At 43.5% G+C, this 26,284-nt stretch overlaps 2 protein-coding genes and 1 long non-coding RNA gene across 6 annotated transcripts in view; 2 read left to right on the top strand and 1 right to left on the bottom strand.

Moving 5' to 3' along the window:
• The window catches only part of PATL1 (PAT1 homolog 1, processing body mRNA decay factor), a 32,278-nt gene extending 15,914 nt beyond the window's left edge, over positions 1-16,364 (top strand). For both annotated transcript variants that reach the window (XM_089520654.1, XM_089520653.1), the window contains exons 6-19: positions 197-298; positions 1,307-1,396; positions 1,660-1,865; positions 1,974-2,063; positions 4,634-4,817; positions 5,086-5,209; positions 5,829-5,926; positions 6,060-6,119; positions 6,569-6,717; positions 8,133-8,295; positions 10,494-10,649; positions 10,995-11,086; positions 14,355-14,504; positions 15,173-16,364. In XM_089520654.1, coding sequence (XP_089376780.1) covers positions 197-298; positions 1,307-1,396; positions 1,660-1,865; positions 1,974-2,063; positions 4,634-4,817; positions 5,086-5,209; positions 5,829-5,926; positions 6,060-6,119; positions 6,569-6,717; positions 8,133-8,295; positions 10,494-10,649; positions 10,995-11,086; positions 14,355-14,504; positions 15,173-15,194 — 1,686 coding nt within the window. In that variant the 3' untranslated portion in view covers positions 15,195-16,364. The remainder of the gene's footprint in view (positions 1-196; positions 299-1,306; positions 1,397-1,659; positions 1,866-1,973; positions 2,064-4,633; positions 4,818-5,085; positions 5,210-5,828; positions 5,927-6,059; positions 6,120-6,568; positions 6,718-8,132; positions 8,296-10,493; positions 10,650-10,994; positions 11,087-14,354; positions 14,505-15,172) is intronic.
• The window catches only part of LOC149314201 (uncharacterized), a 303,565-nt gene that overhangs the window by 58,694 nt on the left and 218,587 nt on the right, over positions 1-26,284 (bottom strand). The window lies entirely within an intron of this gene.
• OSBP (oxysterol binding protein) overlaps positions 24,072-26,284 on the top strand; it is a 42,281-nt gene continuing 40,068 nt past the window's right edge. The window contains exon 1 of the mRNA XM_089520651.1: positions 24,072-24,530. Coding sequence (XP_089376777.1) covers positions 24,190-24,530 — 341 coding nt within the window. The 5' untranslated portion in view covers positions 24,072-24,189. The remainder of the gene's footprint in view (positions 24,531-26,284) is intronic.

Raw genomic sequence — 26,284 nt, 5'->3', positions numbered from 1 at the left:
AGTCTGCACATCCACCTGCTCTTCCTTAGTTTTACTCTAACCCCACATTGGCTTCAGAAAGGATCCTGGTTTTAGCCAGCTGGCAAGGTTGATGTGATTTTTTCAGTCCTGTCCAGTTTGAAGAAACAGGCTTGTGTATGAGAGTGAACACTGGATAAAGCCAATGTGATTATTCTGGTTTTTCCACCCCCCACAGATCTTGTGTCCAAAGCCTGTTCACATCAGAGTCCCAATTCAGCAACGTTACCCAAGTCCCTTCAGTGAGAGGATGTCTCCAAACCAACTCTGCAATGTGACGGTAGTTCTGTCTATATAGTTTCTGTGGGTCGGCTTGTGTTCTGAAATCTGTCTTGTTTCATCCCTCCCCTAATTTCACTTGTTTCTTGCAAGGTTTTTGAAGGCTGTTTCTGATAATCTTTGAGTCTCTCCAATATCACTATATTTCAAAAAAACTCTTCTGGCCTTGAATGCATTGGGTTCTTTGGACAGTTTAGAGTCTGTCAACTGCAGAAGACCCCAAGGGCATCACTGTGTATTTTTTGGCTATTGGTCTAATCACTTACTGTTAAATGTATTATTTTAATATTTTTTTCTGTCACAAACAAATATAAACACTCAGATTGTTGTTTTCATTTAATTCTTGTGACATCTATGTTAGATATCTTCTCAGGTTGTTCTCAGTGAAGTGATTTCTGTCAAAAATAATTATACAATAAGAGTAGCAAGTCCAGCAGTTGACACTTAATGCTTCCAGGTGTTCATGATCTAATGTTATCATTCTAATCAATTTAGTAGCCTTACAGTTTGTGAAATACTTCCAAAGAGACCTTTAGCATGGTTCTTCTGTGTTGGGTGGCCTTGCTGTTTACTGCTATACTGATTTTTTTCCCTCTTCTTCACATGATCACCATCACCCTGTCCCTGTCCCATATCATAGGTGGAGTACACACCGCCAGAAAGAGGTGCCTCCCCGGCGCCTCTCTTTGCTCCACAGGAGCGTCACAGCAACCAAATAGCGCAGCGCTGCTGCGGAGCAAAAAAAGAACGCCTGGAAGCAGCTCCTTTTTGCGGTGCTGCTGCAACGCCGCAAAGCGCCAGAGCCGCCCTGTTTGGAGGTGGTGCAGCTGCAATGTCCATGGTAACGAGGGCGCCATGGATATTGCCAGTCTCCTAGACTTTTACCTGTCTCTTTCCATGTCATCTGTTTCAGAGACAAGTTATTTTTTGTCTTATCTCAATGTGGAACCCTAGAAGGTTTATACTGGGTCAGTTTCAGTTTTAAAACTGATGTATTTTCTCTTCCCAGAATTCCTCCCTCCTGGGCCACCCCTTCCCTCCCAGCGTTACACCTGTTCTCACCCACCTTCAAAGAGCACAGCTGCTAGGAGGAGCACAGGTAAACATCTGGATAATTGTTTTACTTTTCTCATTCTTATTGCTGTTGTACACAGCATCATTCAGGCCTTTCAGTTCTGTACAAATTCATCACCTTGATACCTTCCTTTTGTTTTTGTTTCAATTTTCAGTTCATATGGAATATTTAGGGAGTGCCGAAACAATCAACAGTGCTCTGTGTTGCTGTCCTCTCTTTTTTGCATTATCAAATGGACAAAGTTTTTGAATTGGTGATGTATTTTCTCTTCTTTTTCCTCTTTACAGGCTGGTAGGATGTCTCCCAGCCAGTTTGCACGGGTCTCTGGCCTTGTTAGCAGCCCTCTTGCATCCATGAACCCTAAACTCCTCCAAGGCAGAGCAGGGCAGATGATTCCTCCAACCAGTGGTTTCCGTGCATTCTTTGGGGCACCGCCTACACCATCATCACAACATCACTCCCCATGTCCTGGAGCTCACTTGCAGAACCTAAGGTATTCCCCTCCTTCCTGCTCTACATTTCTTCCAGTGAGACAGCTAAATTGAATTATGTTTCAGAATCCTTCATTGCTCTCTTCTCACAGAGGAACTTTATTCCCTAGGCCTCAGCCGCAGATGTTCAGGCCAGATACTACCCACCTTCACCCACAGCACCGACGACTCTTACACCAGAGGCAGCAGCAAAATAGGAGGTGAGTGTTGGGTGCATCTGTATGCTTCTATTGTAAGGAGAGAAAGCATAAACAGTGCAAGCAGTGAGGTACTGTTAAGCGTTAAGCATACTTAGTCTAAATAATTCTATGCCTAGAGTTAACTGCAGATCCCATGCTGCTGCAAAATATTTGCTTGTACATCTGCATAAATAATAAATTTTAGAGAAACAACGGCTTAAGTGAAATGGGTGGATGAAGACTGTACTAGACTGTACTCTATACTTGCAGGCCATGCTTCCAGACATTGTCTGAGATCTGTCATTTCCCATCATACTGTAAGAGTTCTGTTGAACCCCCCCCCCCCCACACACACACACACAGGACTCACGGTTTAGCTCTGATAGATCCTCTGAGCAGCTGTTCCATGGCTGGTGGAAAACATCATGGGGGGTGGGGTGACCAGAGAAGTGTCTGTCTGTGCATTGTGGCCAGGCACAGACTAGTTGGATTCTGGTGGAGTCTCAGCAGATGATATCATCAGTCTGTGTTTGGCTATGGGGCATAACCACATGCTTCTCTCATTCCCCTACCCCCCTTCTGAAGAATGTCTATTCAGGGAGACTGTCATAACAAAACTGTGTACTAGGGGACATCATCATATTTTTTTCCTGCCTTTTCACAAGGCTCAAGACAAGGTGCAACATGTTAAAATACAAAACGCAATTAAAAAAGAAAACACACAAAACCAGCAGTTAAAATGCAATACTATAAAACCATTAAATGCATTGATATAATACATTCATTAAAATATGCCGATTAAAAATCATGATTTAAAATTGGCTGGGTAGACCCCCCAGAAGAGGGATGTCTTTAATGTTGTTTTAAAATGCTGTCAGTGTTTTCAGCTTCATATCTCTTCTGACAGGTCATTCCACAGTCTTGGGGCAGCAGATGAAAAGGTTCTCTGGGAACTGTTGCTAGTCTAGTCATAGCCAGTTGGAGCAAACATTTCTCAGATGACCTGAGTGTACAGGGTGGATTGTACGAGAGAAGGTGATCCTGTAGGCAACCTAGACCCAAAACATGTGGGGCTTTAAAGGTAATAACCAACACTTTGTACTTTGCTCAGAAACTAATTGGCAGCCAGTTAAATGATTTTAAGATTAGTGTGATGTGATAACTCCTGGATGTACCCACAATCAGTCTTGCTGCCATATTCTAAACCAGTTGGAGTTTCTGGACTTGGTACAAAGGTAGCCCAAGGCAGAGTTCATTGCAGAAGTCCAGCCTTGATGTTACCAGCGCATGCACTACCATCTTTACGTCCTCCAATTCTAGGAAGGGGCACAGTTTGTAAATTAGCCAAAGCTGATAAACAGCACTCCTGACTGTCATGTCTATCTGAGCTGACATTAGAGGAGTGGATCCAGGAACACTTGAACATAGTCTTTCATGGGTAGTGAACCCTATCCAGAACTGGATGATACACTTCCAGCCCTAGATTAGGACCCTTGATAGTAAGCACCTGTGTCTTGTCTGGATTCAGTTTCAATTTGTTTTTCTTCATCCAGTCTATTACCTCTTCCAAGCATTCATTCAAAGGAGACACACTATCCTCAGCTGAAGCTGTTTTTGAAGGCGTAGGTATATATCGTTGTCATCAGCATACTGATAACATTATGGCCCATACCTGAGGATGATTTCTCCCAGCGGTTTCATGTAGTTGTTGAATAGCACTGAGGATAGACTGACACCTTGTGGCACACCATCTAACAGCTCCTTTTTTGAGGAGCAGCTTTTCTGAAGCACCACCGTCTGGAACCTGTCTGAGAGGTAGGACCTGAACCACTGCAACACAGTGCCTCCAATTCCCAACCCCCTCAGGTGTTTCAGAAGAATATCATGATTGATGGTATTGAACACCGCTGAGAGGTCCAAGAGCACCAGCAGGGACACACTTCCCTGTATTTATTCATAGTATTCATTATCACAGGATGGAGATGCAGATAGCTTTTAGAAGTGGATTAAGACCATTTCATAGATCTTTCAGTAGCTGTTAGCCATAGCAGATTAAAATTGAGACTCCGTATGTAGGAGCATTCCATGGAAAGATATGTGGAATGGCTTGCTGCCAACATGTCCCAGGGGCATTCCATGGAAAGATGTGGAATGGCTTGCTGCCAACATGTCCCATCAGTCAGATCGTCGAGAATGTCTGTTTCTGCAAAATGCTGGGCTCAACATAGGGTTAGTCTTACTGAGTAACACAGATTCTTAGGATCTCGAGATGCTCAAGATACTGAATATTGAAGTCACACTGCATAGAATAGCACTTACATTTCCATACCACTTTATATTGCTAAACACTCTAAGTAGTTTATAGTGTGTTCGCCAGTTGCCCCCCAACAAACTCAGTACTCATTTTACCAACCTACAAAAGGATGGGAGGCTGAATCATAATTGTGTTCCAAAATCCATCCATCTCAAAACTGGCCTGTGACGAGTTTTCTTACAAATTGAAAGCTACTGCTATGCAGTACTTACATAAAAGAATGCAGCATGCAGTGGTTCTGTATTGCTTTTCCTGAATTGTGGGACATTCCTTTCAGTCAGCATCGGAATTTAAATGGGTCAGCTGGGGACCGAGGGAATCATCGAAATAACCACCAGGAGCAGATCAGGAAGGATCCATATGCGAATCTCATGCTGCAGCGGGAAAAGGATTGGGTATCCAAGATCCAGATGATGCAACTGCAAAGCACTGATCCATACTTGGATGACTTTTACTATCAGGTTGGTACTTCAGTAGCCTTTGGAAGGCTGTATTGATGTTCTGGTTATGCCAGAGGACAAACCAGAGACCACAAGCGCTAGTGATTGGGTCTGTTGGGCACTCTTTCTCCTACAGCTGCAGTCCTGAAGAATTCCTTTTGTCCTTGTACTCTGTTTAAAGCCAATAGCAGCTCTTTGCATTTTGTCATGTTGGGATCAGTGGATTACTTTTTTGGTTCAGGGTGCTAGGCTGCTGTTCTGGGCCTCCAACCACCTTTCTCTGTTTTAGAACTATTTTCAGAAACTAGAAAAGTTGTCTGCAGCTGAAGATATGCATGGTGATGGTCCTAAAAAAGAACGCACTAAGCTGATCACCCCACAAGTTGCAAAGTTAGAGCATGCCTATAAGCCAGGTATGTACCTGTTATAAAACCAAGGTCTGCTGTACTCATACAGCAGGATGAGAACGTAAAATTTACACCTGCATGAGGGGACTTGCCTACCTCAGATTAGTGTGGGATTGAGATATCACTACTGAATTATACCCAGTATTGAAAACCAAATAATTGCCCTATATTGTAGGTACAAAAGCACATTGGGCAGAAAGAAGAAGTGGGCTCCTTGCTGTGCCTATTTTCCCTTTATTCCCCCATGTTCACAATCCCCTATAGGAAAAGAAATTATTTTTCCCTTGGCTACAGTCTAAAATGAAATAGTTCATTTCCTCCCTCAGAGCACAGCTGTTCTGCTACATATGTAAGTTAGACCTCATCACAGTGGAGGGAACATAAGCAGCTAAGCATGTGCAGAACATGGAATAGTGGGACTGAATATTTGTGAGCCATTTGTGTGGGCAAAATTTAGCACTATTGTCCAAGGTAATAATATAAAGGCACTCTTTATTGGTGAACATCTTAACTGAAGGAAAAACAAGGGAGAAACAATATCAGAGCTCTTGTGAAAATAAACTACTTAGGTAGGTTGATTGGTTTATGCAATTCCACCTGCATTGCTTTTTCTTCATCCTTTCAGTGCAGTTTGAAGGCTCACTGGGGAAACTCACAGTCTCTAGTGTGAATAACCCCCGGAAAATGATTGATGCTGTTATGACGCCGCGAGGTGAAGAAGATGTAAGTTTCCTGTGCTACAGTGACTTGGCTCCTCAATGGTTATCTTAATAATTTCTTATAATGAACAAACCTCTGCTCTGTTCAACTAAGCAGTAAGTTTCCTTAGTATTTTTTTTTTAATTCTCTTCCTTAGGAGACAAAAGAGAAGCAAGTTCGAGATAAAAGGCGTCAGACTCTCTTCACGATTGAGAAGGTAAGCTTTAACATCTAGCATGATTTTAAAAAGGGAGGTTCTAATCCTTTGCTTGGTCATGGCAACATCTTAGATTAAATCACTTCTGTAGTGCAGGAAATCATACCCCTCTCTTTAGATTTAGATGAGAGAGTCTATCACTGAAATAACAAAGTGCCCTTCTGATTGCTTACTGATGATTATTTCACTTTCTGAAATAACCTTTTTCTTACAGTGCAGCTTCCTCTGAAATAAAGTTGGTTTAAATTAATGGTCTGATTTGGCAGACAAAAGTGCTTGTCTGTGTTAAAGCAGCAGTCTGCTCCTTAAGAACTATGAGTGCAGAAAAAGGTTTAAGGTGCCATTTCCTAATTAAGCAGTGTCCTCAAGATATGAGAAACACAATCCTATCTAGAATTGTCTCTGGATTTTCCATATATGTGTCTAAACCACTTCTTTTTGATAACCAGACATACACCCTCCTCCTGGATGTAGAAGACTATGAGAGGCGCTACCTCTTAAGCCTGGAGGGTGATAGGCTAGCCTTGATGGAGGACAGGAAGCAAAAGATCTGTGACATGTATGACAATCTAAGGGGGAAAATGCCTAACCAGGAAAGGTAAGAGTCTGCCCAGTAGGAAGCACATTCCTGTACAATTTGGAGGAAAACACAGTTCCTGCAAAATTTAGCCATTCCAGTTTCTCTCTGAGAAGAAAACACATTATTTCTTGAGAATTTACTCCTTGTACTAGATGTGGAAAACATATGGCTTGTGGGATGCTTGCACTGTTCTGGTCATTCTTGCACGCACATCCATCACATCTGCCCCTTCAGGGTCCACACCACCAAATTTGCTGTCTCTAGCCTTGTACCATAGGACAAGGTGGAGGAAAATGTGGCCTGCAGGCTGCCTACAGACCCTAAATCCACTAGGGCTTCATCCATACTGCAGAAAAAATCCAGGTTAACAACACTTTAGCTGCCATGGCTCAGTGCTGTAGGATTCTGGGAACTGTGAAGGGGTCTGGAAACCATGTCCTATGAGGAACATCTTAGGAAGCTGGGGGTGTTTAGCCTGGAAAAGAGAAGGCTAAGAGGTGATATGATAGCCCTGTTTGAATATTTGAAGGGATGTCATATTGAGGAGGGAGCTAGCTTGTTTTCTGCTGCTCCAGAGACTAGGACCTGGACCAGTGGATGCAAGCTAAAGAAAAAGAAATTCTGCCTCAACATTAGGAGGAACTTCCTGGCAATAAGGGCTGTCCGACAGTGGAACACACTCCCTTGGAGTGTAGTGGAATCTCCTTCCTTGGAGGTCTTTAAACAGAGGCTGGATGGCCATCTGTCTGGATGCTTTGATTGAAAGTTCCTGCATGGCAGAGGGTTGGACTGGATGGCCCTTGTGGTCTCTTCCAGCTCAATTATTTTATGATTCTATGAGACATTTAGCAAGCTCTAGTGCCACAACAAACTACAGATCACAGGATTCCATAGCATGGAGCCATGGCCATTATAGTGGTGTCACAGTACACATACAGCCCTCCAGCCCACCCCTCCCTGGACTGGAAGAGCTATCATAGCAGTGTGATTTTGACTGAATGGTGGCAAATCATCATAGGAGGTATCTGTGGGCCAAGTCTTGGGAAACAAGTAATGGTGACATGGTGAGCATAGCAGTGCTCATGAAGAACTCTGGCTTACTGGAAGTGGAGAAAACAAAGATGATGAGAGATAGGAAAAATACCTTCCTATTGAGGGTCTTCACTTTCTTTTTTTTCCTCTTGGCATTAGAATCAGCTTCCTCCTTCAGGGAAAACTGAATTAGGCTCAGCCTAGTAACTTCCAGATGAAATCCAGTGGCTAGATGAGCCTGTTTTCAGTTTGACAAGATGCAGGAAGATGGTCTTCGCTTTCTCTGCCTCTCTAATTAGATACAGCTATCCATATTGCTGGGTTGGCCTCTGCCCAGAATGATTTGCTTACAGGGTGGTAGAGAAGTGTTCATTCTAACAAGTGTGTGTGTTGTCTTCCAGTAGGCTGAGTGATGACCCTTTTGTGCAAGTTATGTGTATACGAAAAGGAAAGCGTCTGGTTGGCCGGATCTTGTCCTTCTTGTCTACTGAGCAAGCAGCAGACATACTCATGGCAACAGCCAGGAACTTGCCCTTCCTAATCAAGAAGGATGTTCAGGATGAGGTAAGCACATCTAGAGAGACAGGTTGTGTCACAGAGTGGTCATCTTAAGTGATAAGTCAGGAATTTACTGGGGTACGTTATGTCTTGTTAATAAAAGAAAAAGGGGAAAGTAATGTTCCACAGTCATTAGTTGGTTGTCAGGAATTAAGTCAGTTCACATAGGCTGCAGTCCTGAGAAATGTAATAAGCCCCAATGAGCATAGTGAGACTCACTTTTATATAAACATGCATAGGATTGTTCTGTAAACATCTTCAGTGCTCCTGGTCTTTCTCAGTATGCATTATGTCTTGACATAGTATTTTATTTGTTTTTTTTTTTGTTTGTTTGTTTTTTTGTTTTTTAATAAATTTTATTGCTTAAAATACGAAGATATACATCATTCAACATTATCAACACAAACTAAACAGAGGCTTCCAACATCACAAATCAGAACTATTACATATGATGATCCTGTATCTTCAAAGATCTTGATAACAAATAAACTTCCTATAGTACAACATTTGCCTATGTGTTTGTTACTCTCCATATTAGAGTTCCCTTATAACACTTTACATTTTTTCTATTACTCCAGTCTAAACATTTGCTTACTTATTTTATAACGCCCTATTTTCTATATGTTAACTACGATTGCTTAATAGTACTATTAGATTTACATTGATTTACACATCTTTCCATCTGTCTTCACAGAAATTTTTTAGTGACTCCCATTCCCTTTCCACTTCTTCCTCATCTATTCCCTGAGTAATTCTAGTTAATCTGTCCATTTCCATCATGTCATATATCTTCAGTAGCCACTCATCTATTGATGGTGTTTCATTGTTTTTCCAATATTGTGCCAGTAATAACCTTCCTGCTGAAACCATGTATAAGATTTTACGCCAGTGTCTTTTCTCTGTTTCCCAGGGTATTCTATTAGTCATGTTTAACAGATAAATTTCTGGGGTTAAATCAAAATCTATCCCAAGACTTTTAGTTATACATGCGTGAATTTGACTCCAATAGTTCTTTACCTTGGGACATTCCCACCATACATGAAACCAGGAACCTTTTGTATTTGCACATTTCCAACATTGGCTACTGACATAGTATTTTACAAATAGCATTTAGTTGTAGATGGTCCATGCTGGGGGTCGAGAAAGGCTAAAGCCACAGCAAGAATGCATGTTCCTTTAATTTTTCATCCTAAAAGCCACAAGAATATTATATATAGTACAGAAAACTACTGATATTCTTGAGTAACCTCAGAGCAGCAGACAGGGAGGTTCTTGCTACCAGTCTGTTTTGTTTTAGTTTTGTTCTTTCTCTTTTTTGCTTTCTTTTTGTTGCTAACAATACTAAACATTTTGCAATATGTACTACATATTTTGACTAATCATTCTGTAATATGTTACATACCAGTCTTCAAATGTTGGGAAGAAGTAAGTCGGAGAAGGTAGTGTATGAGACTGAGACTGAAATATATTCCAAGGAACCAAATAGATCTTGGGTATAAAAAGAATCTGTAGAATTTGTCTTTGTACCACTTGTGCCATCCTAAGGTTGTATCCATTAAATGTTATATTATCCACATTACTTCCATTTCTGTGGATTTTACAGGTTAAAGATCTGATCATTTAGGTCAAAAATATCTCCAGTTATCTTTTCTGAAATGCTCTTTCCCTTTTAGGTTAGGCCTCAAAGTTCTACATTCCTCTTAACTCTCCCTCTGGTTTTTCTTGTCCTCCAGATGTTTTGGACCACAACTCCTGCCATCCCTTACTATTGACTGTAAGATGTGGCCCAGAAATTTGAGTATATCCATTCAAAAGACTGTATATGGCCTTGTGCTGAATACTTCCCTCTTGACTACCACCCTACCCATGAAATGGCTGGCAAATATTAACACGTGTTAGGCGCCTTGAGCTCTTTTCCAATATCTGTTGTGTCACAGAGTGGTGACGTTGATCAGGATAAAACTATACAATTGTCAGCACTGATGTTGTATTATCATTTCATTCTGCATAGACAATGTACTATTCCTAACTTCACACTTCATTATTTGTTCTGCTAAAATAGTATCCCTTTATGTTCCTCAGTTAAATAAAAATGGTGCCATCTTATATCTGCCCAGATATCCAACTGGTGTTTAGATTTGCTGTGGGCCCCCACATGGAATGCTTCTAGTCTGGTATGACTTTAAAAATGTCTCCTTCCTCAGGTGCTACCTTGTTTACTGAGGCCTTTCTCACTGGTTCTCTATCATCTTCCACTGGGAACTGTGGCCGGCATCCTGCAGCAGCTAATGAACCTACCTCAGAACACAACAGCAGCTCCATCTGCCAACCAGCATCTCACAGTTGTGCTACAGAACAAGGTGATTGCTTTTATTTGTGTCTCACCCAATGTACCATTAAGCTCTGATTGGGGGGAGGGTTGTTCTTGTTATAAAAGGTGTTACAGTGGGGGTTTAAAGGACAGTGTGCTTTAATTTCTTTTGTCAATGCACAGTTTATCCGCTACAGAGTGCTGGTTGGATATTTCCCTTTCTTTTTATTATTTAATTTAGTTGGTTTAGCATTATTATATTAGAGGCCATCTTAATTCTAAATAGGAATTGCTTAGTCCTTAAAAATAAGGTAGACTCAACTTAGAATTCATTGTTTACTAGAAAAAAAGAGGCCATAGGATTGCAAACTTTTTTTCCTCCCACTCCCTGCAGTTTGGCCTCTCTCTTCTGTACTTGGTGTTGAGCCGTGGAGAAGAATTGCAGAGTTCTGACTCTAATGCAGACCACATGCAAGACAACCAGTGGTGAGTCTGAGCAGCCCATCTCCAGTAGTTAAATTTTATTTCTTTAAAAATCAAGTGTGGCATTTGAACAGATCCAGAGAATTCACAACAATAGAGGTAGGCTAATCTATCTTGTCTCTCAGGTGGAAATTTTACAGCTCTCAATAGGTTTCTGGACTATAGCTTCCAGCTACTATATCTAGTATATTTTGTGATGAGGAATGATGGGAGCTGCAGTCCAAGAATATCTGGAGTGTTTGTTGCCTGACTCTTGACAACCCACTTGCTCTTAATAGCTTGTGGGATTCATATAATTCCAAAATACACTCATTCCAGTGTTATGCACTGGGGGACTAATTGTGGATATCTGGATCTAAGGATTATTCAAGGTTGTATTGCCCCTCCTCTCAGGTGACCTTGGAAAGTCATACCCCTTGAAAAAAGGTTTTGAAAATTTGTTTTTTTCTTCCTAATGCCCTTGGGGCACATTTTTTAAAAAACCCTTACAGGCTATTTTAATAGGATGTGACCTGAAAGTTGAGTTCTTTCCTGTTGGGAAAAAGTCTTCTCCTGGGCCCAAAGTGGCCCAGGAAGGAGCAAAAATATGCTAAAATTACCTTCTGAAACCTTGGAGTTGGGGGGGGGGGAGTTGGGACACACAAGGATTTTAGGGGAAATGGTTCCCAAAATAATTTAGCAGGGTCTCAGGGCTGGATTTTCCATACCTGTTGGTCTGTATCAGGGTGGTCAACTATGGATGGCTAGGTGGCCACATTAGCCCTTTGCCAAAAAAACAAAGCAAAAACAAAACACGGCTTTCCTGCAATGCCCCTAGGAAGCATTTTCACTATGTTTTGGGTTTCAAAAAAGGGCTCCTGAGCATAAATTGGCCTAATGGATAGTGGGTGCAAAATGTGGTAGAAGTGCACTCCATGCCCTCTAGTTTCCAAACAGTCTTGAAAGGCACCCCAACCTATAATTGTACTTCAGTAATCTAGTCTAGATGTTTTCGGGGATTGTGTTTTCGGGATACTGTAAAAGCTGTGGCTCTTTGGCGAGAGAAAAGCACCCAGAATATCTTCAGAGGGCACTGAGTTCTAGCATTCAGAGTGAGTTCTGGGGCTGCCAAATTAAGATTTTCTAGAGCACGAGTATCTGACTGTGTGCTTGCTCACTTATCAAACCTTGTCATTATGGTAGACGGTGCAATATTTGTATATCAAAGGCTATTGCTTCTCAAGCTTAAAGTTTGGTGAACTCTCGCTGTACAACTTGCATGTGCAACCACTTGGTGGGAGTTGTCAAAATAGGTTGCATCCAGACTAGATTCTTAGTTTGTTAAGGAAACCTAAAACAATGTCCAATGTCTTGTTTTTCCTAAGTGGCCATTTCTTGAATTGTAGTTATTGCTTCAGAAATACTTTTTTTTAAAAAAATCAAACATTCCGCTCCTGGAACTAAAATTAATTGTGGGAGAACATCATAAAAATATTTCCACAGGGCATTTAGAACTTACAGAATAAAACAATATTAAAAAACAAAAACAAAGCAACCTGTCCTGGACGGGGTCACACTTCCCCTAAAGGACAAAGTTCGCAGTTTGGGAGGACTCCTGGACTCATCCCTACAGTTATCATCTCAAGTGGATGCGATGGCCAGGAGTGCTTGGTACCAGCTTCGGCTGATATGCCAGACATCCAGAGGAGAGATGCCATCCTTAGTCACTACAACAGTCGGAGACATAGAGAGATAGATCAGGGTGTCATCAGCATATTGATAACACCGCACTCCATGTCTCCGTCTGATCCAGTTGATGATTCTCATTTGGCCTTAGGTTACTAACCCAATTGTTCTAAAATGGTTGAAGTCAAATAATCTGACTATTAATCATTATCAGTCAGACTTCCTGCTGTTCAGTTGACAATGTCAGTCGAGTTCAATGGCCCGGTGTTTTTGGGAACCTACAATGAGCAGGATATTCAATGGTGTTCCTATCTCCACTTCTTTCTGCTACAATAACCACCTTTTCTACTACAATAGCCGCTGACGTGGTGATTCAAGCACTGTACGCAGCTGTCTCAGCACTGGGCATCTTTGGGGGAGCCAGCGGGCCGGCTTTTGAGGTGCTGCTTCCACTGGCACTTCCCCCTTTCCTCTCCTGGCGCTGGTGCGGTGTTTGAGCACTGTGCGCAGCTGTCTCGGCACTGGCCATAGAACCTCCTTCAGAACAAGAGCTTGAAAAAATTGCTTTTTGTAGACCACAATTTTCAGGCACATCTAGTTAGCAGGGCCAGTGGCCATGATACTCTGTTCAGACCTTCCAGGTCAACATGGAGCCCTGGTAGTGCAGTGGTTAAATGCCTGTATTGCAGCCACTCACTCAAAACCATAAGGTTGCGAGTTCAAGACCAGCAAAAGGACTCAAGCTTGACTCAGGCTTGTATCCTTCCAAGGTCACTAAAATGAGTACCCAGACTGTTGGGGGCAAATTAGCTTACAGTTGTAAACCGCTTAGACACTGCTTAGGCGGTATGAAGCGGTATATAAATGAAGCTTGTTTATGGAAAAGTTTGAACTGTTGGAGGCAGGGCTTCTGTACATATCGCTCCCACCACCATTTTTAGCTTTCATAGGGCTTACAGAATGATATCTTCTTCTTATGCTACTTCCCTCACCCATCTCAGTTTCTTCCTGTTACCATTAACTATTCCTTGGTTTTGTCCAGGGCTGGGGAGTAGCAGGAGGAGTAAAGGAAGGTTTTTACTGGAGTAGGAGTAAGGAGTAACAAAACATATTTGTTATGCCTTATTCATGTTATTATATTGTACATTCAAACATCAAAAAAAAAAACAACACCCCACAATTTTATTACATTGCACTGGGGATGAGGGGCAGGCAAGGAGAGACACTTACACACACATACCAACCTTTAAAAGCAACTGGGGCTTTCCCCCAGGGCTGGAGAGTAGGGGTAAGAGGTTTTTACAGGAGTAGGAGTAGGAATAACATTAAGAAGAAAAAAATCTTACTCCAGAGTAGGACAAGGAGTAACCCCAAAATCATCACTACTCCCCAGCCCTGGTTTTGTCTCCTGATTGCTTTGACTGTATTGTTAGCTTTCCCCCCAGCTTAGGCATACTGTGTCCACCTTATTTATCTTCATTTCCTGGCAATACGTTATATGATGCAATAGACCTAAAAATGACATGAAGCTACTTCCATGGAATACTCCCAGTTCTGTGTCCTGAACCAGAATGCACAAACCAAGCTCTTACCTTGTCTTCTGCAGGACAGAGCTGATGTTCATGGCAATCCGAGAGCTTCTACGGATCCCTCAGGCATCCTTGGCCAAGCCAGTGTCTACCCCCTCTAATCTCTTATCACTCTTCTCTCGCTATGTTGATCGGCAGAAGCTGAATGTGCTAGAAACAAAGTTGCAGTAAGTATGGTCTGTTACCCATATATCAACAGCAGAGGCTGTTAGCAAAACAGCTTGATAGCAAAAAGGAAAATGGGCATTGATCTCCAAAGTTTTGAGCTGACTTCTTATGTGAGAGGGTGGGAATACTTGTTTTGTCTAATGACCTAAAAATAAATTGAGAAAATACCCATTATGCCCACAAAATAAGGTGATGTCAGATACTCACAATAGTGCAGTGGTAGTGGCTCTTCAGTCAGTGATACACTAACACAATTTGGCTGGGTATAGAAGTCAGCTTGGAATCATCCTTTCTTTTGTCCACAACTGAAATAAGACCTAAGAACATATAACAATTTGCATGCATTCATTACAGTGTACTCTTGCCTTTCCCTCTGTTGAAGGATTTCACTGAGGAAGTTCCAGATTGTAAACTCATTGGGACAGAAAGTTGCCATTTTGTTTACATTATGTTGTATGTTTATGGCACAATGCATACGTTCACTGTGAGGACATGGTTTTATTTAGAGGCTGGCTGTTGCTGTTTCATTGTATAAAATAAAATTTAGTTTTAATATGTTTAATTAAATTGCACATTTTTAATTGAAAGGCGACTTATAAAAATGGGAGATACTCTCCTTCTTCCTAGTCAGTCTGACAACTGTTTTTATTGCCTTCTGCCATTTCAGGTTGATTCAAGGAATACGGTAGAAGGCCTCAAAGTTCTGTCTTGCTGGTGTCCTTCGTTGCTGCCACCTCCAGAGTATTTTAGTGGGCAAAAAGAAGGCAGTGCCTTCTCAGAATAAATCCTTGTGGGATTATGCCTCTCTGTCCTAGCACGGAAAATTGCTCTCTTGCTCTGAGCTTGGCTAGGGACATGCTTCCCTTACTTGTTGCCAGTTTGCAGTTGTGCATGTCCTTGCTGCATCAAATACACCCCTGGCCTTCCCTTCCCTTCACCCTTTCACAGTGGCTTTTCTCCCTAAACAAACCCCATTCTCCCCACCAGAGTATTGACTGATTGGTAGAAAGAATAAATCTGCTTTCCTGCCTCCTTGAAAACACTGGCTGTGGGACAGGAACCTAGCTGTATCCCTTTAATGAGGAAATGGAGAAAATAGCAGCCTCTGTGTCTCCTCTGTGTTGGAGAGTTTAAATGATTGGAAGCCCTTCTGATTAGCCCACTGGTGAGTCTGTTTTTCTGCTCTTCCAGTGTCAGATGCCATATTATAGTATTGCCCCACTCTTTACAAAGTGATCCACCTTTCTAAACCTTGTGATGAAGCAGCAGCATCTTTGCACATTTGTCTAGTCTTCCTGAACTCATTTTCTAGCTGAGCTGTGTCTCTGACCTACACCTTGCTTCAAGCTCCAGCTGGCTGAGATCCCCATAGACTAACCAATAAGGTACCAGGAATTAATTAACCTGGAATGGATTAATTTAGTGAATTACAATATTATATATACACTGCTAGGTCCTGCTGGTTTTTGCTCTTTTTTATTTGAATGTGGTGGGTTTTTAAATTTTTACTCTGCTTTTAAAAACAATTTGCACATGTAGGTATTCTCCAACAAGTAGACTCCTGTTACTAATGCTGCCTCTCAGTATTCTCAGTATTCTCTTTCCATTTCCCTTTCTCTTCTCTAAAATCCCAATTTCTAACTTTTCCACCACTTCCTTTACTTTACAGTCTCTTAGCCTTCCTTGATCCCTTCCTCTACTTTCTGAAGTACACATGACTGGGGGGCCCATTATTATTATTATTATTATTATTATTATTATTATTATTGTGCTTTTACTTTTTGGTTTGGTTATGATTAATGACAAATTTCTAAATTTACATTTTTATAGGGTATTGTAAATAAAAAAAGTATACTTGTGGGGAGTGTGTGTAATGGTGTTGCATATGGGTCTTGCTTTTTGGTAAAGTGCACCTCTGTTGCACAGACCTAAAGTGTTTTTCCTTTAGCAGATAGTGGAGAAACTTAAAGTAGGAATCAAATGTAAATGTGGAATTCCAGCCTCTAGGAGAAAGTATTCCATGTATTGAGAGGAGTAATATAGTTCAGAGCAAAAGTAAGAACACTGACATTTATGATTAAATCATGGAATAGATCAGCTCAGAAACAGGATCATACCTTGAATCAGAACCATGGCCTGTTACAGACTGCCAAAATAAAGCTGCTTCGGGTCTCTTTGGAGGTATGCTATTTAAATGATGCATGCATCCGAAGAATCCGGAAGCTGCACCAAAGCTGCACTCCAGTGCTTAGGAATGGAGTGTGGCTTTGGCGCGACCTCCGGACTCTTAGGATCCATGCATCATTTAAATAGCATACCTCCAAAGAGACCCAAAGCAGCTTTATTTTGGCAGTCTGTAACAGGCACATATATGTTCTAATGCATGCCTCTAGGCTGCCATCACTGTTAACTCACCAAGCCCTTATTAGCTGCCAGTGTTTACTAAAAATGGAGATTCTTAAAGATTTGCTTTCTGGGCTCAGGTGTCTACTTATTTTTCCTTATATCTACTATTCAGGGGCTAGTCCTGTAAAACTATAATTAGCACAAAGATAGCATGCTTCTTATATTACTAATTAGCTTTAACACAGTATTTAAGTTTGGAAAACAGATAGAAGAGGAAAACGTCCAAGAACATAGCTAATGGTGTAAGTGGTAAACATAATGCTAATTCTTATTTACCATTTTATTACTGGTATTGTGCTGAACTGCTTGTAAATCCAGAAAACTGGAAAGGATGCATGGCAGGGGGTTTGACTGGATGGCCCTTGTGGTCTCTTCCAACTCTATGATTTTATGCCATCTTAGTAGAAAGGACAGCCATTCCTTAAGGTTGAGGGCAGTTGACCTCTTAAAAAAAACAACACTACAGAATGGGGAGTTTGGCTACATGGATACATTTTCTAGCAGTGATGCCTGTATATGATGCCACTCAGGTCTCATGTTACCTATGGAGTGAGCATGGGTTTAAAATGGTTTGGTTTTTTTCCATAAATCTGCAGCAAGCTAAAATGTTGAGTAGCACAAGCACTGAAGTAAGTAGGCAACATAAAAATAAAAAAATAAATACAATAGAATGATTTTATATTACTTTATAAAGTGCCTTTCTACTAGCATTTGAGGTGGTCCACTATTTAAAATACTAAAATAAAGATGAAAGCTCTCATGAGGTCTTTTCAGGAACAGATTTTGCTCACTTGCCCAGAGTTTTTCTCATCCTATGCAGGGTAGACATATTTAATGAGCCTCAGTCCCAAGATTGGCTGTCATTGATTGGAGCAATTCTGTATTTGCATTATCCTTCAATGGGGGGGGGGGGAGGGGGTACAGAAATAATTTTGCTGTTTAACATTAGGAGGAACTTCCTGACAGTAAGGGCTGTTCAACAATGGAACACACTCCCTTGGAGGTCTTTAAGCAGAGGCTGGATGGCCATCTGTCAGGTATGCTTTGATTGAGAGTTCCTGCATGGCAGGGAGTTGGACTGGATGGCCCTTGTGGTCTCTTCCAACTCTGTGATTCTATGATTCTACTTGCTTATCTGTCTCCTGCATTCTAGGCTGGGAGGAGAACACAGAATAAATGTTTTTAGAAATACAAATACTGTACCTGGCACAACACTCACACTGGAACGTATATGTCATGTTGCCCTGTCTCTACAGTTCAGCAGTAGAAGTGAAGGGAGCTAAATAATGATCACAACAAGAACACTATGCAGCTGTCTGGCAAATTGCTGATAAGCATAGAGGAAGTTGTTTGTCTCTATGGGCAAAGCAGTGTACCTTGCCCTTGCCCTCCCATGGAAGACATATATAATGGGGCAACAAGATGAAATCTCCAAGGGGATTTTATCTTCCAGATTACAAAACAGGTATAAACTTGCTTACACTGTTGCTAGTTCACATCCACATAGGTAGCTGGCTGCCAGGGTGGGATGCTCAATAAAAAAGGCAAAACTTATGTTTCTCACCCTGATAATGACTAAAAATTTCTTGGACAACAGGGTGGGGTGGGGAGAAGGTAAGGACTCACCCCTTCACTATTACGGGTTGCTATGGGACTTTGGGCTGTGTAAATCATAGTTGTAATCATACCCTGCAAGAGAAATGTTCTCGTGAGCATTTTATCAGAATACTGAAAGATGAAAAAGACAGCATAGTCTTTGCAAAAGGAAAACCAAATCAAAACCAAGTGTCACAATTGCAACCTCTTTCTGCCCAAGGATAAAATTCAAGTTCAGAGAAACCTTTTTGGTGGCCTTTGGTGGTTGGTTGGACCAAAGGCACTTTAACCTCAAAAGAAGAAAAACCTGCAAAAGCTGGGATGCCACAAAATGGCCATTTGGGGAATCCTGGAGGGCAAGCTTGAGAACCAAGAAAGGCTTAAATTTCTCCACTCTTGAGTTAGACTTTGCAGATGTGTCTTTTCTTCACCTGAGCAGAGTTCTGTCTGGCAGCTGTGCAAATGAGAAAGGGCTTACCTGCATTTCACACAGCTATTACAGTTAAAGTAACAGATACAACAATGAAAGCATTTTAGGCACAGGACACAGATGAGAGGAAGACAAAGAAAACAGTTGTATGCACATAGTGATTCCGTCTTTTACTTACTTGTGTAGGCAGTCCTAGCACCCCTTGCTGTTGGAGTGTGGCATTAGATACTTTTATTTGTTATGATTCTAACCAGAAGTGTTGGCTTCAGGAATCTTCAGACTGTCCTGTGAGCTGTGAACACAGGATGTTTAGAACAAAATTGTATTGTTACAAATGCATCTACAAGGTTCTGAACTATAAGGAACGCCAATTTGAAAAGCAAGCAAAAATAAAAATCAACATTGAACTAGAAAATAATTACTTTCATAAAGAGAAACGAGAAAGAGAAACCAAGACTTGTGATAAACTAATACTGACATGGTTTTTTGTGGGTTTTTCGAGCTATGTGGCCATGTTCTAGCAGTGTTTCTTCCTGACGTTTCACCAGCATCTGTGGCTGGCATCTTCAGAGAAAATGCTGGCGAAACATCAGGAAGAAACTCCACTAGAACATGGCCACATAGCCCAAAAAACCCACAAAAAATTATGGATGCCGCCCATGAAGCCTTTGACTAATACTGACATGGGTTGATACTTTTTAAAAAAAATCTCCCCCTTACATAGTTTTATAGCAGAACAATATGTCTTGAACATTATCATTCTTTTAAAAAATCCATAATCCATTTTTTCCAGGAAAAAGGGACTGGGGAAAAATGGGACGGGTGGGTTTTCTGGGTCTTTACATCTCTGCTTGGGAATTGTTCCATCCCATCCTTGGATCAGTCTGGCAGTTCAGATGATGTAAATGGTCAAGGATCCCCCTCAGAATCCTTTCCTGGATGTCATCTATGTCTTTCTGTGCCTACTGATGTCCATTTCCAGTTTCTCCATGCCAAGAGAGGCACAGAGAAAGCCCCTTGGTGTGTGTCTATGGATCAATAGATTAAGCCTCTGGGCTAAAATTTTGCCACCTATGTACAGTTCAATCATAGAATCATAATAGAGTTGGAAGAGACCACAATCAATGAAGGGAAAATTTCCCATGCCTTTTCTGGGGCTGGTGTAAATTTGAGGCCTCAATTTTGGCACATAAAAATATGTAGGGTAAATGTACAGTATTCCTCTATGTCCTGCTCTGTTGCTAGTTGCCTGTTCTTATGGTGACGCCACAGCTGTCACGCTACTGGTATAGAAAGACACCAAGTCCTGTAGCCCATGGATATGGATCCAGCAGCTTGAGGCTCACTCCCTCTCTCCATGAGATGATTTTAAAAGCTTCAAAGGCTGGCACTAGTAGGTTTCCAAACTTAATTGCTGCATGAGGACAAGAAAATGTTGGGTGTTCCAGCTGGAAAAAAATTCTCCCCATCATTGCCCAGCACATACCAATGAAAAACTCCCACTGGCAGCCTTTGCATTTTCCCTCCAAAAGCCTTATTACTTTTATCTCTGGCCTTGGCCTCAGCGTGCACCTCTCTCCCCACAGACAGTAGCCATAGGAGAGAGGTAAAGTTCTCCATGCCTGGTGTCCTTAATTTATTTATTTTATCCAGAAAATACCAAGTATAAGAGTGCATCCTGATGTTCCTCAGTGCCAAAACACAACCTTTTCAAAATTTCACATGTCTGCAAAGATTCAGAGTTCAGTTTCCAAGTGAGACAGTATTGAGTAAGAAATATAGGTAATAAAATACAATCCAGGATTAGAAACAGCCAGAGTCCATATTCACTGTCTACAAACAAACTGCTCCCTCTGTAAGATCCACTTGGAGAAAAATTTGACCTTCTAATGCTTTGATTAGAGCAATTCACTGTACTCTTAATAGACATATTATTCCTGAAGAGCAAAAACAGTTGGGAAAAGGAATCGTAGAGTTTGAAGAAACCCCAGGGACCATCCAGTCCAACCCCCCCCCCCCCCCCCGCCACCATTCAGGAACTCACCATCAAAGCACATGGCCATCCAGCCTGTTTAAAGACCTGCGAAAAAGAAGACACCACCACGCTCTGAGGTGGTGTGGAACAGTTCTCACTCAGGAAGTTCTACCTAATGTTGAGCTGGAATTTCTTTTCCTGTAGCTTGCATCCATTGTTTCGGATCATGTTCTCTGGAGCAGCAGAAAACAAGCTTAGTCCAGCCTCAATGTGACACTGCTTCAAATACTTAAACAGGGCAATCATGCCACCTCTTAAGCTTCTCTTCTCCAGGCTAAACATACCCAGCTACCTAAGTTTCTCCTCATAGGGCATTGTTTCCAGGCCCTTTGCCATTTTGGTGGCCCTCCTCTGGTCACATTCCATGGCTTGAAAATTTTAAAATATATGAATTCCAAAAAGCAAATCTTGATGTTGCCATTTTATATAAGAGACACAATTTTACAAACCCATTTTATATAATGGGATTTGAGCATCCATGGATTTTGGTATTTTGGTCCTGGAACCAAAGCCCAGTGGACATCAAGGTCCCACTGTACTGAATTTAGGAAAGCCGGCGGGGGGGCAACCCAAATGAGCTTATAAGAAAGGGCAAGACTCTGCCCACTCCTCTCCTTCCTCCTGAATTAACTGAGGTCCAAAACATACTGCAGAAATAATCCAGTTTGAGACCACTAACTGCCCTGGCTCAATGCTAGAGAATCCTGGAAACGGTGGTTTTGTGAGACATTTAAGCCTTCTCTGTCAGAGAGCTCTGATGCTGCAATAAACTACAATTCCCAAGGTTCCCTAGCACTGAGTCAGGGCAGTTAAAGCGGTCTTAAAGTGGGATTATTTCTGCAGTGTGTTTTGAGCAGAATCTCCTTTTGCACTCTGAACTCAGATTGCAGCAATTGTAAGTAAACTGAGGAAGAAAGTGGAAAAGAGAGCATCTTCAAAGCAGATGCCTCTTAACAGAGCATCTTCAAACCTTCAAAGGAGAAGGTAGGACAGCTAGGGATGATCTGAGACTGCTCCTGCTAAAGTGGGATAGTTGGAGGGTATGTGTCTGCTGCTTCTGTGCCTCTGATGGTTGGTGCCAAAGCATTTGGGGGTTCCCTGGTGGGAAAGGTGAAACCTCAGCCCCTTTTCTCCTGCCCCAATGACTGCAGCACCCCTCCCAGAGGTCAGCAGGATTTGGGGGAAAGAAAGAGGAAGGCTAAAACTACTTCCCAGCCAGGAGTGTGTGCCTTCCCCACAAAAACCATTGATGCCCCAAGGGGCTTATAGGGCCACAGACTGAACTGTCAGGCCGATTTATAGGAAATTATGTCCCAGTGAAGGGAAAGATGGTTTCTAAAGGGAGTTTTGAGACTGGAGTTGCCAAAGGCAGGGAGGGTGGCAGCAAGGTGGCCAGGGACGACCTCCTTTTCCAGGACACATCCTCCACCCCAGCCTTCTGTCCAGGAGGAAAGGCCTTCCAATTTGAGCAGGACTGAGAAGCATGGATTCATATTCCTAGGAGAGTCTCCAGTTTTTATTTTGGATCATCCTACATTTTTCTTGTATGCTCTCCATTTCAACCTTCTGTCCGGGACGAATTCCAAAGTGTCCTCCATTTTGAACCTGACTCAGCAGCATGGATTTATATTTCTGAGTGTTTTTTAGCATTTATTTGTTTGTGTCCCACGTTTCTCTTAAATGACCTCCATTTCAACCAAACTCATCCATTTTGAGGATGATTAAGAAGCAGAAACGTACATTTCAGTGAGTGTTTTTTAAAGCTTTTATTTGTTCATTTCTCTTCAGTGTCCTCCATTTCAACCTTCTGTCCGGGAGCAAATTCCCAAATGCCTTCCATTTTGAGCACAACTAAGAAGCATGGATCTAGCTTTGATTTGGTTGTGCGTTACCTTTTTTTCTTTCATATCTTTACATTTTGGGGTGCCTTGTCCTCCTTTGGGGTGTTTAGGACACCTGGCCGCCCTGTGTCAATCAGAGGAGGCTTTGTCCTTGCCTTCCCCTGAGGAGGCTGAGAGAGGGTGACTTGCCCAAGGCCCACCCAGTGGGTTTACACCAGCAAATAGGTTAGGGCCTCTGGCACAGATTGTGACCCTTCTGTCATTCACTGAAAAGCATAGAAAGCAAAAGAAATACAGTGGAGCCTTGTTATCTGCTGGGGTTTGGTTCCAGGAACCCCTGTGGATAACAAAATCAGTGTATGCTCAAGTCCCATTCAATACAATGGCATAGCAAAATGGTGTCCCTTATATCAAATGGAAAAATCAAGGTTTGATACTTGAAATTAATACTTTTTTTGAATATTTTCAAGCCGTGGATGCTTGAATCTGTGTATAAAGAATCCGTGACTATGGAAAGCCAACTGTCTGTGCACTCTGAACACCGTGAATGGAAACCCACTGGGCGACCATGGCCAAGTCACAGGCTCTCATCCTCTTCCAAACCAGTCTTGCCAAGAAAACCCTATGATAAGGGTCGTCTTGTGGACTGAGACTCTGGAGAGTTTGATCCCCAGCTCAGAAATGGCCTGGGTGACACTCTCTCAGCCTCCTCAGGGGAAAGCAACAGCTGATTTCCTTTGAGCCATCCTTGCCAAATAAACCCCATGAGAGGGTGGCCTTATGGCCTAGGACTTTGGCAGGCCAGGGTCTGAATCCTGGCTCAGAAATGGAAACCCACTGGGTGACCTTGGGCAAGTCACACTCTCTCAGCCTCAGAGGGTGGCAATGGCAAACCCCCTCTGAACCAATCTTGCCTAATAAGCCCTATGATATGGTGGCCTTCCTGAGTCTGAAAGGACTGGAAGGCTCACAGTTTCCCTATGAAGGCCAGTCTCCACAAAACAGCTGAGCACTCATTCTACGATGACGTCAGAGGTCCAGCCCCGCCCCCTACCGTCGCTACCATGAGCGACAAGAGGAACGCCCAATAGGAGGGAAGCGGCCGTTAACATGAGTGACAGCGCTCAATCGGCCAATCACTAAGTAGGCCCCGCCCCCGAGAGCTTTTTGAACCAATAGCAGCGGAGTGGGGGCGGGGCCAGCCTCGGAGTGGGTGGACCCGGCTGACGGCGCTGCCTGCGCGTAACGCTGCGGGGGGAGGGCGAAGCCAGGAAGGAGGGAGGTGCTCAGCCTCCGGCGGCCTCGTCTCCCCTGGGCAGAGGGGACCGGGCTTGGAGGCGGCGGCGGAGGAGGCTCCCCTGCTGCCGCGAGGGGCGATGTCGGAGCTGCGAGCGGCAGGACCGGGCCCAGGGACGGTGCCTGGCGGACAAGGAGGCATCATCGGGCCCGGACCGACCGCCACCCCGCTGCCCTCTCCGGGGCCTGGAGGCGGGAGAGGCGACGGCGGCGGAGCAGGAGGGACGTTGGGCCCTGGGGGGGTGGCGGCGGCGGCGGCGGCGGCGGCGGCTCCAGGGGGGACCTCTACTTCCGGATCCGGTTCCTCGAGCTCCACTTCCGGGGCAGCCCGCGAGGGCTGGCTTTTCAAATGGACCAATTACATCAAAGGGTATCAGCGGCGCTGGTTCGTGCTGAGCAACGGGCTCCTGAGTTACTACAGGTGAGGCCACGCCCCCTTATGGCGGTGGGAGGGGCTGACGGCAAGCCACGCCCACGAGAGAGGGAGACCCCTGAGTCCTCCTTCCAAAGGCGCCGCCGCTTGGCCTCCCTCGCTCCCTCCCTGCCACGTGGCAGCCCTCGGGGAAGGACCCCCCCGCCGTTTGGGGGACACTGCGTGCCTCCAAGTCGTTTCTGACTTATGGAGACCTGTTCCAAGAGGTTTTCCGGGCAAGGTTGCTTCAGAGGGGGCTGGGAGAGAGGGACTTCTTGCCCAAGGGGCTGTTGTTGGGTGCCTTAAGAATAATAACAGTAATAATAATAATAAAATGTGTTTGTCCCCCGCCTCTCTGTGCAGCTCCACCGGGGCGGCTTGCCTGTTATGCAATCAGATCCCAACAACCCACCCGCCCCCTGAAGTACAATCCTTTCTGACTCGTGGCAACCCTAAGCGAACCTGCCACGGGGCTTTCCTGGCATGTTACTTCCGAGGGGCTTCCCCTGAGGAGGCCGAGAGAGTGTGGCCTCTTGCCCAAGGTCACCCAGTGGGTTCCTGTACTTGAACCAGGATTCAAACCCTGGCCTCCCAAAGCCATGTTCCATAAGGCCACCCTATTAAGGGGCTTATTTGGCAAGACTGGTTCGGAAGAGTTTTGCCTCTTGAGGCCGAGAGAATGTGGCTTGGCCAAGGCCGCCCAGTGGGTGTTGAGTAGGCATATATTTTTATTGCCTTCTATGCTTTCCATTGCATAACAGAAAGGTCACAATCTGTCCCTGCCGCACAGAGGCCATAACCTGTTTGCTCATGTAAAACCTCTGAGGGACCTTGGGCAAGAAGTCACACTCTCTCAGCCTCCTCAGGGGAAGGCAAGGGCAAAACCCTGGACTCCAGAGTCATAGTCCAACACGCAGACCACCATGCCACACTGGTTCTAAGGCAGGAGAATAAATTGGTGCTGTGACCAACCAGGAAGGGGAGCCGGGGGTTATGGGTCCAAAACACGCTGCAGCAATCATCCTGTTTGGGACGGCTTCAACTGCCCTGGCTCAGCGCTAGGGGATTTTGGGAACCGTAGCTTGTTGTGGCAGCAGAGCTCTCTGACAGAAGGTTCAAGTCCCACAAAACTACAGTTCCCAGAACTTCCTAGCATTGAGTCATGGCAGTTAAAGTGGTCTCACACTGGATTATTTCTGAAGTGTGATTTGGACCCTGGTGCCGATTTCAGGGAAAAGGTCACCCTTGGGTTTTTGGTTTTTTTGTTTTGCCATTGACATTCCTGTGAGGCTGAGAGGGTGTGACTTGCCCAAGGTCACCCAGTGGGTTTCCTTTGGCGAGCTGGGAACTGAACCCTGGTCTCCAGAGTCATAGTCCAGTGGTCACACTGCTGTGCCACGCTGGCTCTCGCAAATGCAGTGTACGTTATTTGAAAGAAAAGAAAAACAACACTTATTTGTCCCCTCTTCAGCACACCCAAATCAAGAAATAAGTGCTGTTTGTTTGTTTTCTTCTATATTCTCATTCAGTTAATTTTTTTCATTCAAGCACCTCAGTTTTGCAAACCTTTCATCCTATCCACAGTCCCATGTTGTCTGGCTTCATGTACAGAAAAATTGCATCAGCTCTAATATTAAAGTACAGTGCGTCCTCGCCTTACACGGGGATCCGTTCCAGATCCCTCCGCGTAAGGCGAATTCCGCCTATGCTCAAGCCCCATTGTTTCCAATGGGGCTCGTGCACGGTGGCAGGGCGCAATGGGA

This window comes from Sceloporus occidentalis, unplaced genomic scaffold, assembly GCF_023333645.1.
Source record: "Sceloporus occidentalis isolate IW3139 unplaced genomic scaffold, rSceOcc1.0.p SCAF_4, whole genome shotgun sequence".
In the NCBI taxonomy this organism is placed as follows: domain Eukaryota; kingdom Metazoa; phylum Chordata; class Lepidosauria; order Squamata; family Phrynosomatidae; genus Sceloporus; species Sceloporus occidentalis.
Note: the sequence above shows the minus strand (reverse complement) of the source record. Positions and strands in the feature narration are given on the sequence as shown.